Source organism: Doryrhamphus excisus, chromosome 13 (genome assembly GCF_030265055.1).
Source record: "Doryrhamphus excisus isolate RoL2022-K1 chromosome 13, RoL_Dexc_1.0, whole genome shotgun sequence".
In the NCBI taxonomy this organism is placed as follows: domain Eukaryota; kingdom Metazoa; phylum Chordata; class Actinopteri; order Syngnathiformes; family Syngnathidae; genus Doryrhamphus; species Doryrhamphus excisus.
In genome coordinates, this window is record NC_080478.1 from 2,163,116 (window position 1) to 2,175,000 (window position 11,885).

General features: G+C 41.4%; 2 protein-coding genes across 3 annotated transcripts in view; both read right to left on the reverse strand.

Annotated features, from left to right (window-relative positions):
* Nucleotides 1-124: 124 nt before the first annotated feature.
* LOC131140103 (TNF receptor-associated factor 3-like) lies at nt 125-10,439 on the reverse strand. 2 transcript variants are annotated; one of them, XM_058090231.1, is made up of 14 exons: nt 10,171-10,438; nt 7,624-7,780; nt 6,526-6,691; nt 6,411-6,462; nt 6,238-6,342; nt 5,988-6,152; nt 3,794-3,874; nt 3,606-3,680; nt 3,445-3,537; nt 3,217-3,357; nt 1,672-1,843; nt 1,259-1,602; nt 1,002-1,193; nt 125-799 (listed from the first exon to the last, which is right to left on the reverse strand). In XM_058090231.1, exons 2-14 carry the CDS (start codon nt 7,775-7,777, stop codon nt 764-766), a joined length of 1,776 nt encoding a protein of 591 aa, XP_057946214.1. In that variant the 5' UTR covers nt 7,778-7,780; nt 10,171-10,438; the 3' UTR covers nt 125-763. The 2 variants fall into 2 exon arrangements, with proteins under 2 accessions (XP_057946214.1, XP_057946215.1); XM_058090232.1 differs by lacking the exon at nt 3,794-3,874 and having other exon boundaries at nt 10,171-10,439.
* A 475-nt stretch (nt 10,440-10,914) lies between these two features.
* Nucleotides 10,915-11,885, reverse strand: part of LOC131140104 (REST corepressor 1-like) — a 6,022-nt gene continuing 5,051 nt past the window's right edge. The window contains exons 10-13 of the mRNA XM_058090233.1: nt 11,729-11,806; nt 11,593-11,650; nt 11,307-11,516; nt 10,915-11,176 (exon numbers count right to left, since the gene is read on the reverse strand). Of these exons, the coding sequence (XP_057946216.1) occupies nt 11,142-11,176; nt 11,307-11,516; nt 11,593-11,650; nt 11,729-11,806 (381 nt within the window). The 3' untranslated portion in view covers nt 10,915-11,141. The remainder of the gene's footprint in view (nt 11,177-11,306; nt 11,517-11,592; nt 11,651-11,728; nt 11,807-11,885) is intronic.

Sequence of the window (11,885 nt, forward strand, 5' to 3'; positions counted from 1 at the left end):
GCTCTGAAATACTTTGGGAACATTTTCGTGTGGAATCCTGCATATTTTATATCGTAAGAATTCCAAAATTCATCCAAAACGTCTAGAATTATATTGGAAAAGGTTTTTATTTCAATATGTTAGTTCCATTTGTGTGTTTAAATAAAGTTAGTACTGGGTTCCTGTTGATGACAGCGCTCATGTTTGCATAACTTTCAGTAAATTGTATCATGACGCATCACAGACGCTATACTGGACAATCATACAAGTATGTTGAGATCAGAAAGCAAAGGATTTTATATTGGTTGGATGATCAAAGAATGGATCGTGAAATACTCTTTATTCCCTTTGACGCTCATTTTCACAAAACGACAACACACAGGTTTTCTTATTTCCTTATTATTTGGACAAACATTCAAACGGTACAACCTCTGAGGCCACAGAGGAACGTCTATCAAAGTCACGACCTCACGTCCATCCAGGAACGTTATCCGCCCACTCATCGTTGTCCCTCAGGACGCTTTGTTTTATCGAGTCCAACTTCAAGAAGCACGTTATCATGACGGCGCTCATGAACATTTGAATGCTTTCACAGCCGATTTCCCAGGATGCCTCAGTAAACAGGAAGTTCGCAACAGGAAGTGAAGCCTGATGCACAGCATCAATAACAATGTCCTCACCACACACTGGTTGGGTTAGCTACTGCTGGACTGGCTGGCAGCTGGGACGAGGGTCCTCCCCAATTATCGTCACCGGGTAGGCGTGGCCAGGTCATGTCACACGGTCACGGATCAGGAAGGTCAGACGTATCCACGGTAACCTAGCGACCCAAATATTCCATAAACATTCAGTCCAACTCATGAAAAGGAAACTGTGTCTCATGCCTGTCCCTTTCTACAACTATCTAGTATTTGTACTAATATCTCGTAGTAACTACATCTTGTATCTTGTCCCACAATACTACAGGTATCTAGTATATTCTATAGTATTTTGAGAAAAGGGGCAGGGCTTAGCAGGGTCACCTTGATGAAAATGGTGTCATCCTTGATGTAACTGCCGGACTCCAGGACGCTCTGGGAAACGAAGAGAGGACATCCGGAGGCGATGTTCATCTCTGCGGCGGGACGTCTGAAGCTGCTGCTGTTTGGGTCGGGCTTGAAGGCGTCGCCCAGGTGCTTCCGAGACGCACCCTGGTCCATCAGCATGAGCGTCACCTGACGGGACGGACAACAACGCGGATGACTCGGCGTTCCAGAGAGCGGCGGTACGTTTGTAATACCTTCTGTTTGAAGGGCCAAGGCAACAGAGCGTCGTACTCGCCCCGCATCACCACGAAGAAGAGCGACAGGTGCGTCCCTTTGCCCATGCCGTCTCCGTTCAGGTAGACGCGCGCGCACATTTTATAGCCAAAATATCCCGTGTAGAACGGCTGTGAATACAACGATAAAGTCTTTGCGGCCACCGCTTCCTGTTTCCGTCTCTTGTAGTCACGGATCTTCCAGATGAGCGTCCCGTTGTAGCTGGCGGTCTCCAGCACCTGAAAACGCAGGTCCATGTCGGCCAGCCGGATGTCGTGTACGCTCAGCATGTCGCCATGGCGATGCTGTTGCGTCTCCAGGGAGGCTGCGAAAAGGCAAACAGAGTTAGACGACCATCCGCATCAGGTGTCCAATGTCCGATGTGTCTTCTGACCCAAAGTAAGCGTTCCACTGCCGGAGCGTCCTCCTTGTTCAACGGTGTTGAGTCTGCTGCGGACGTTGTCCAGAGACAGGCGGAGCTTGTCCAGCTCCTCTCTGAGCAAAGTGAGGGAACGGAGGTCAAGCTCCACCTCCAACAGCTTCTCTGAATGAGAGCTCATCAGCTTCTAGACAGAGACACACAGATGGTCATGTGACGCTGTGCAGCTTTGCTCACCTCAGTCGAGTCTGTGGAAACTTCTAGAAGCTTTACTTGTATACTGCTATCTTCAACGTGTCCTACTACATGTTCCTCAAAATATGCCACAAAGTTCAAGTTCAAACACTTTAGAGACTTTTTCAGATCTCAGACAAGGACCTTGTCAAACGAGAAAACAATTCAGGATGTAAAAAAAAACATCTACCAGAAGCAAACATGATAATAATAATAAAAATGATAATGACAAATAACTATGAACATGTGTTATAAATTGCAACCATTTTTTAAGGAAATCCACCTCTGAATACACAAAGAAAGATTATACACCATAAAAAGTATTAGAATAAAATGTATTAAATACCATTTAAACTGTGTGTATTAAACACGGCATAGAGTATTTTAATAAGATGTAGTATACACCATAAAAAGCATTACAATAAGATGTATTATACACCTCCAAGTGTTTACATTATAAAGAATATACAGACAGATAACTAGAATGTTGACTTTGTTCGTTGTGCACTTCTTTTTCAGAACACTAGAGGGCGACAGTGATCACTGATTCGCTTTGCGTATATAATAGCTATAAGCTATTAGCTGTGAAGTTGCCGGTAACTGATATTATCACATACTACAGCATTAATTGTCCCTATACACTAGAAACCACCCATGAATGATACGGGAAAAGGCTAAAATGATACTGTATCAAAGCCCAGGGCGGCGATACTGATCAAATATAGAGTTTAACCATGTCCGGTATCAGCCCCCCTAGCTGTCCACTCAGAGCGCGCTGTTCTGGTATCAGGCTAGTGAAACAACCAATCAGAGAACAGCATACTAGCGTGTGCCACTAGTAAAGTCTCCAGTCTGTAACTATGCGCTACAAAACTCCTAGTTAGTGAAGTGGGCTTCCGGGCTTAACTTTCTGAACTCCAATCACGTGACAGGAAATATCACTGTTAATATAAACATCAGAACTTTAATTGTAAGCTATATTGATATGATAAGACTGTTGATAAATTGTTGAAATATTGTTGAAATTATTGTGTTTACACTGTTTACATATACATGTAATACATGTAATAAATTGAAACATTTCTTGAAATAAATTTTTAATTAAATATTATGTGATAATAAGATCATCACATGGTTCGTCTGGTATCAGGCCCAGTATCATGCCCCCCAAGTGCCAGTATCAGCCCGAGACTGAAGTTAACCTATAAATACCCATTTGTTATGATATATAATATATTTAGTTAAGATGTTTTATGCAAAATGATTTAGCTAGCGTGACGCGTCATGTGGTCATGTGACGGGATGCACATGACAAGAAACACTAACCTGCATGGACGCCACTTTCTGCTCCATGTGTCGACTCTTCTCCCTTAGCTCATTGTTCTGGTTCTCCACTTCGCACAGACGAGTGCTGAGGACGGGAAGAACTTTGCACTTGTCCATCAACTCACCTTTGACCTCGTCCACCTGTACGGACACACGCACGCACGCACGCATATACGTTGAAGGTCCAGTGAGGAGCCAGTGAAGAAGAAGACGATGAGAGGACGTTACCTTGCTCTCCAAGGAAACGTTATTCACACGCATCATCTTCAGGTGCTCGGCCGCAGAAGATGTCTCATGCTGTCTGACGTCCTGATTCAAACCCTGATTGAAACAAACTTTATTGACAACCACACTCAAGACAGCTAAGACGAGCACGCAGGTGGGCTTACTTTGTAGGAGCAGCCGTAGCGATGATACGGACAGCTCACCTGAGCTTTGGGACATTCGTGTTGGTGACTGGCCAGCTGGAACACAAACGCTACAATCAGCGGCGACGCACACACACACACACACACACACACACACACACACACACACACACACACACACACACTGGGAGCATCATGTGACTAGTTACCTCGCGCCGTGGCAGCGAGGAGAAGGAGCAGAGGTTAGGACAAGACACGGGGAACGCCGGACACACCGTCTCCTGATGTTTCTACAACAAAACCTTGGTGTGAACGTCCACAGCCATTACATCCGAGTGATCGTCACAGTGATGATGTCACAGCCATGATGCCACAGTGATGATGTCACAGCTATGATATCTCCGCCTCGGATGAGCAATAAATCGCACCATAAATGAAAACCGGCTTCAATATACCCCTATGGGCGGCACGTTCGTTTTCCTTATCTCTTGCCTCCAAACACGTTGGAAGAGACTACTTTGTCTCTGTGTGGGGGGAGGCGGAACCGCTAGCATAAACACACAGGAGTGCAACCCCCTGAGGAGCCACGCAAGGTAAGATCCAGCTCCAAAACCGAACGACCAAAGTTAGCCCATCAATACAGACCCATTTGTTTGAAAGTGGTGGCACAGCTAACTAGCATAGCCACCTGAGACATCACCACTCCACCCAGTTTACCCATCAGGTAAAACAAAATGGCACCTCCAGACGCTGAGCCTTTGTCCTGACAGTTTGGTCGACAAAGTTAATCCAAAAACGGTAAGTGCTCACAGTGTACTCACAGCTGCATTGCAAAAAGAAATGCTGCTCTTTAATATCTTCATTTCAAGAAATGCTGCAAATGTTTGACAGATTGATAAAAAAAATACACGTCACAAACGACAATTGCAGAGGACAGTTTTGCATTATGATATATTAGCCATGGGGCTACAGGGTGGTTGAGTGGTTAGCGCGTAGACGTCACAGCTAGGAGACCCGGGTTCAATTCCACCCTCGGCCATCTCTGTGTGGAGTTTGCATGTTCTCCCCGTGCATGCGTGGGTTTTCTCCGGGTACTCCGGTTTCCTCCCACATTCCAAAAACATGCTAGGTTAAAGACTTCTTCGTCTTTCGAACATGTGTACGTTTATATATACATTAGTATTTGTATTTGTATTGATTTGGGTTGGTTTGTTGTGCTTTGGATGTTTTTCATGTTCGTAAATAAAAATAAAAATAAAAATAAAAATAAAAATAAAAATAAAAATAAAAATAAAAATAAAAATAAAAATAAAAATAAAAATAAAAATAAAAATAAAAATAAAAATAAAAATAAAAATAAAAATAAAAATAAAAATAAAAATAAAAATAAAAATAAAAATAAAAATAAGCGACTCCAAATTGTCCATAGGTATAAATGTGAGTGTGAATGGTTGTTTGTCTATATGTGGCCTGTGATTGGCTGGCCACCAGTCCAGGGTGTACCCCGCCTCTCGCCCGAAGACAGCTGGGATAGGCTCCAGCACCCCCCGCCACCCTCGTGAGGATAAGCGGTAGAAAATGAATGAATGAATAAATATGTTAGCAATTATGTATATTATCATTATATTAGCGGTTAATTTTGTCTCAAAATAATAATAATAATAATAATAATTTTATAATTATAATAAAAATAATTAAAATTATTTATTAAAAAATAATAATAATACTATTTCTCATCAATCATTTATAGTACAATATACCATGCAGCTGTTATTATAATAATTATTAATAATTATATAATTAATAATTAATTAATATAATAGTTAATCATTATATAATTATATTATATTATATTATATTATATTATATTATATTATATTATATTATTAATAATTATATAATTATAATAAAATTAATTATAAAAAATAATATTTATCATCAATCATTTATAGTACAACATACCGTGCAGCTGTTATAATAATAATTATTATAATAAATAATATAATAATAAGATAATATAATAATATTATAATAAAATTAATTATAAAATTAATTATAAAATTAATTATAAAATTAATTATAATAATAATATTTATCATCAATCCTTTATAGTACAACATACCGTGCAGCTGTTATCGCCAACCCATGAAGTGATATCACACGATATCACAGCCGTGACATCACACGATATCACAGCCGTGACATCACACGATATCACAGCCGTGACATCACACGATATCACAGCCGTGACATCAGGGGCAGCCTCGATATCACATCCATAATGTTACGGCAACGATATCACGACGTCAAATTACCACGATGTCACAGAAATGATATATCACAGCCGCGTCGTCACTGCTATGATGTCAGCGATGACATCACAGGCATGATGTCATAGCTTACCTGTAGGTCGGTCAGCGGCATCTTGGTCATACAAAAGTCGCACGCGGCCTCTCGGTGTTTGCATTTCCAGCTCAGGTGGTCAGGAATTTCTTTCCTCATCATTCGCTCCTTGCATTTCCCCAGCGGACAAGGAACCTCGAAGAACGGACACACGTTGAGGTGCTCCTGCGTGCGATATTGATCAGGTGATCAGCCACCGGATCAGCCAACGTGGTCCTTGTTGCCAAAGTAATGCAAAGACAACGCTCACGGGTATCTGCTGCAGACTCATCTGCTCCTGACAGCCTTTGTTTTCACTGCGACAGTGAACCTTCAGCGTCATGATTTCCCGATGGCAGCAAACGTCTCGAAAGATCTGAAAAGCAAGCGAGCTGTCAGTCGCTGCTCAATAACGGTCATGAATTTGTTTTTAGCGTCGCTCACCTTGTTGCTGAACAATGGTTCCATGTCAGCCGGGCACACGGGGTTGGGGCGACTGCAGGGCACAAAAACTGGAGTTACGGCAGGTCCACGAGGCAGCTAAACGTGTGCGCGTCACCTGAGGATGTCAGCGATGCAGCTCTGACAGAAGCGATGTCCGCACTCGGTCTGGCGAGGCTGACACAGGACCAGCCTGCAGGACTCGCACAGATACTTCTCCTCAGGACTCTCAACAAAGCGATCCGTGAAGCCACCATGAAGCGGCAGGAAGCCCGCAGTGACCCCTGGATATAAGAGTAGAAGACGCCCACTTTAAAGCCTTCGCACTCACACACACACACATATAAAACCAGGGGTCTCAAACACGCGGCCCGTGGGCCAAATGTGGCCCGCAGGACACTAGTTTGAGGCCCCCGCCTTGACATGAAAGTTTAATGTTTGATATGGATGCTGTATGGTATCATGTACCCAGAAAAAAATATTACGTTTGATTCATGTTCATGTTAAAGGTTAAATAACTGTTAATAGTTATCCTCCCTATCCGTGTGGAAGTGGTAAGTTTTTGGCTATTTAAGTTGAAAGGAAATAACTTGAAGGCTACTGTTGAGGTCGCTAGCGCTCTAGTTTGCGAGTTAGCATGTGTCTCAAGACCCTGCAGTTGCGCAATATGTTGTAAATAAAAAGAGTATAAATGTGACTATAGTCGTGTTTTGTCATGTCTACAGGGCTCTAATAATGCTTTGTTCATTTTAATATGAAAAAAATCATTTGTCTACCCACCAACTATATGTGCTTTCTTAAGTTTTTATTATTATTATTATATTTATTTATTACTGATTCATTGATTTTCTTTATTCTTGATTTGTTTATTTATTTTTCATCTTATTTTGTGCAGAAAAATAAAAATTAAGATATTTGAGAACAGTGGAATGTTTTATCAGAACTTTTATTGTAGAAAATCGGAACCAAATCACTGAAAAAGTTTGTATATTTTTCTGTTTTTAATAAATGCGTTTTGTTTTTTTTGTAAAACCTGATGCGGCCCAGCCTTGCCCAGACCCTAGCTCCAGTGGCCCCCAGGTAAATTGAGTTTGACACCCCTGTGCATTAACGCCCCCCCTCCTACAGCAATAATGTGACAGAGTAGCTTATAGCGGAATTGCACCTCCATGTGTCCACAATATGGAAATATCAAAAGTCAATGGAATAACTTCACCTTGTGAAGAGTCACTCGGAGGCCAGGGATTGGCTGGTCGGCTAGGAGGCGGGGTGATGGGCGGGGCCACAGACAGGGGCAGAACAAGAGAAGGCGCCACCTGCTGGAGGGGAACCTGCACCTCCCTCCTGTCAACACTGCGTCCAGCTGACATGACCTAATAAGCAAACACAATTTATTGTTCAGCCAATCATCAGTCGATCAATAACATGAAATATCCATGCACAAATTAACAAATGAAGACTTTACATTGAGTGGTAAACAATGTAGCAGCTGCAACCAGATAGACTATAAGTCACAATTTTTGTCATAGGTTGGCTGTTCCTGCGACTTATACTCCAGAGCGACTTATAAATGAAAAAAGTGTTTATGTTCCATAAACACTGGACACCTTTTCTGTTATTTTTGTGTAGCTGAATAAGCATTGTGTTAGCATATCTTACACCTATTCAGCCTGTTCTCTATTCTTTTATTTATTCTTTTATTGTTATTGTATTGAAATTGCCTTCCAAAATGACGTAATATTTGTTTTTGTCAAGTAGTTTGGAAAATTAATTACCCGCAAAAAATGTGACTTATACTCCAGTGCGACTTATGTATGTTTTTTTCGATCTAATTATGTATTTTTGGCCTTGTGCGACTTATACTCTGGAGCGACTTATAGTCCAAAAAATACATTTTTTTTGTTTCTTTATCTGAAGATGATTTTAAAAAATGTATGAAGTAAATATTAAATTTGTTGTGCCATAACCTGTGGCATCATTAGGCCTATTTTAGCCCCACTAAATAATTTTATATTTTTTATTGTTTTTTTTTTTTTTTTCAAAAAAAATCTCTGACAAATTTCATATAATAGGGCAAAAGCAGGTCAATAAGCTGGCTAATACTAGCCTACTACTACTACTAGTATTGTAGTAGTAATACTAATTATTCAATTATTATATTAAATAAATAATAATTGTATTAAAAAATTTATATAAAAAATAAAAATAAATTAAATTATTAAAATATTTAATAATTAAATTAAAAAAATAGTAATAATCAGAAGAAGAATAATGATGATAGTAAAAATAATAGACTAATTAATAACATAATAATGACTATTATATAATCGATGACTGTCCACAGGACAGAATGGTTCCAGAGCTTGAGCAGCGGTTTTGCAGTATAGATTGTGTGTACTTGTGTACATTTAATGGTGGCCTAAAACTATTGAGTATCTCTACTAAATCTGGCCAAAAGTGGGAAACTTATATCCCGCATTTTGTTCCTTATTTGGATTTTTTGCATTTTTTTTTACTACATATCCTGTGCATCTCCAGGGGGCTAAGCCCCCCCTTGTCCTCAGAGCCTAGTGACGCCCCTGGACATAACTATGTAAATATTCAATCTATGAAGGAGTTCTACTTCATGGAAATTCACATCATGGTTAGGTCTGGAACCAATTAGCCACGATAAAAGGGGGGATTACTGTATCGCACTAATCAGCTGACGATTACTGACATTGATTAATCCATCTGGTGAGATCAAAACGTGACAAGATTTCTCATTCAGAAAAAAAAATGATCTCATGATAATAAATCACAGATAAATAAAGGCCCCATCTATTGCCGTGTGCAAGTTTGTCTGTTTTCCTCATCTCAAATCCAAACAGGCAGGAAGAGGATACACAAAATGGCGAAGAGAGTGAGACCTCCTGTCAGTCAATCACTACCACACACACACACACACACACACACACACACACACACACACAGTAGAAGAATGCTAAGTAACGTTGTAGAAATTAAGAGGGGAAAAGTTGTTACGATGCTTGCAAAAGCCAAATGCCACAGCCCCCATGTGGGAATAATAATTAGCAAGTTGAGACCATCTCCAAGTACCAGCCAGGACAATTAATTCAAAAGACATACAGTGGAAATGCTGCATACGTTAAACAGCATAAATTGGCTGTGAGAAATGTCAACTTTACAGCAGGAAAGTTGACGTATTAAAAGGAAATCTAATCTAATCTCGTGCATCGGCTCGTCTCGTGACACCGCAGTTAATTAGCTTTCAGCTATAAAAACACAAAAAATGATAGCTTAGCATATATTGACCTACACTAGATTATTTTTAGCATCTTTCATGTACAAAATTGATAAAAATGTCCCCATCCTTCAATGCATGTAGGCAATCCTCACTATAAAAAAAGGTTAAACACACCTCTTTAAGAATAGAAACAAGCCATTGACTGCTGATCAATACCAAACCAAAGAAATTAAATAAAAATATATTTGATCAAACATCAAAATATACTTTAAATATTCTAACTATCGCGTATTATAGTCAATATTACATTTAATTCAACCAAAAACGTACAATTTCGTCCCATTTCACTTTCGATCTGAGTTCGATTGATCAGGTCTGGCTTGTGTTTACTGGCTCCTGCTATGCTAGCAGTTAGCATGTAGTCATTGAAGCTACTGAAAGAGTTCGAGCACCAGGTCGTCGTTCGCGTCGTTTTCAAACGACTGTCTGGAGGTTCCATCGGTTCTGCTGACTCACATGAATCAGTTTGGGCTCAGCAGCTCCTCGACGCGTCTCTGCGGGATTCAAACCGCCGACCTGCCGCTTCCTCCCCAGCCGCGGGCCTCCTCATGGTCCGCTCCGGCTTTCAAGACTCAGCGGGTCCCCTCGGTACTGTCGTGGGGATGCAAACGGACTGGGAACCAGTACGGAGGTACGGAGCTCCAGCCAGCAGGACTGTTCGGGTCACAGTGGAAACCCCCTCCGCTGCTTCCGCCCAGGAAATCCCCCATCACTGCACGCTGCGCCACCACCAGGGGGCGTCCTTGTCTTTGCGACCCATCGTACCTGATCGCCTTTATGTACTGTGGACGTTACAGCCCTGATTTATATATCCTTTATCATATATATATGTCATTTATATTTTTTAAATTATATCGTGTAAGCTATATAAAAGCAGTGTCTCAAATAAGCTATAAAAAAATAACTTCTACCCCTTTTAAATACTTATTTATATAGCTTACATTGAGTTAGCTACTCCAGTGTTATATAAATGGCACAATATGTAGAAAACATACACTATGTTCTATACATATTACCTTGTCAACAATATAATATACATAAATCACGTTCAATCTACCAATTGAAGTATTGAAGTACAAAAACGCACCCAACCAGCCATAAAACCTCATTTTCAGGGGAATCCCATTCTCTCATCCAGGCATGCACACGGGAATACCGCCAAGGGTTCTGCGCCCCGTGAAAAAAAATAATCACATAAGTGGAAAGGTGGTTTTATGTCGTTCAGATGACGTCCAAACATAATTATTATTATCATCATCATCATCATCATGCAAACACCTGCTTTCAAATGCATTTAATAAAAACAACCCTTTAAAAAAAGTGTTTCCGTAGCGATACGGAAGCGATGATGTAATAGTTCATCACCAGCATCCAAGCGATAATGCTGAACAGGGGGCGGAGTCGTACCTCCACACACTCCACCGAGGTCAAAGGTCAGAGGAACCATTGGCAAGGGCGACATCTGTGGAAATAAACGATGTAAATAAAACGTACAACATCGATTTACATTTCGGTGACACAGTCTGGTTACCACAACAAGGACTGTGGGGGGATCTGTGCCCCCCCCCATCCCCCATCCATCCATATCTCACCCTTGGACGCATCGTCATCTGACGGACCGGCCTTATTGCTCTCCGTACCGTCTCGGCCCTCCAAGCCGTTTTCGGCCTCCCACTCCTGAAGGACTTCATCCAGGTTAAACCTGCGTCTGTAGTTGACCAGGAAGTTCTTCACCTGGACCACCGACTTGTTCCCAATCACATCTGAGATGGCCTGGAAGTCCCGCCCGTACTTCCTGATGGCTGTCGATTACGGAAAGGACGTGAGAAGCGCGGCGAGGCGACGTGACGTGATGTCGAAATGTTGGCGTTGCGTTACCTTGGACGGCCAGCAGCTGCTCGTCTGTGCTCCAGCGACCGTTCGTCTTCCAGTTCACCTAAACCAAAAACCAAACGCGTCATGAGGCGATACTCTTACCGTCAGTGTGGCGGCGGCGTGATGTCGCCATGGTTACCTCGTCTTGTCTGAACTCATCCACGCCGCATTTCAGCTTCTCCTTCAGAGAGCCGTTGGCCTGTTTGATGCTCTGGACCTGGACACACACACACACACGTAGTTACACATATACTCACACACAAAGCCTCGGTTGTACAATGTACACACACACAAAG

Bases quoted from the DNA above. Each gene is read 5' to 3' on its own strand.
- LOC131140103 (XM_058090231.1), bottom strand. From the start codon at position 7,777: ATGTCAGCTGGACGCAGTGTTGACAGGAGGGAGGTGCAGGTTCCCCTC. The intron at 3,681-3,793 runs GTAACTAGTCAC...TTTGTGTTCCAG, and splicing joins CCTCGCTGCCACGGCGCGAG to CTGGCCAGTCACCAACACGA. The intron at 3,538-3,605 runs GTAAGCCCACCT...TGTTTCAATCAG, and splicing joins GCTACGGCTGCTCCTACAAA to GGTTTGAATCAGGACGTCAG.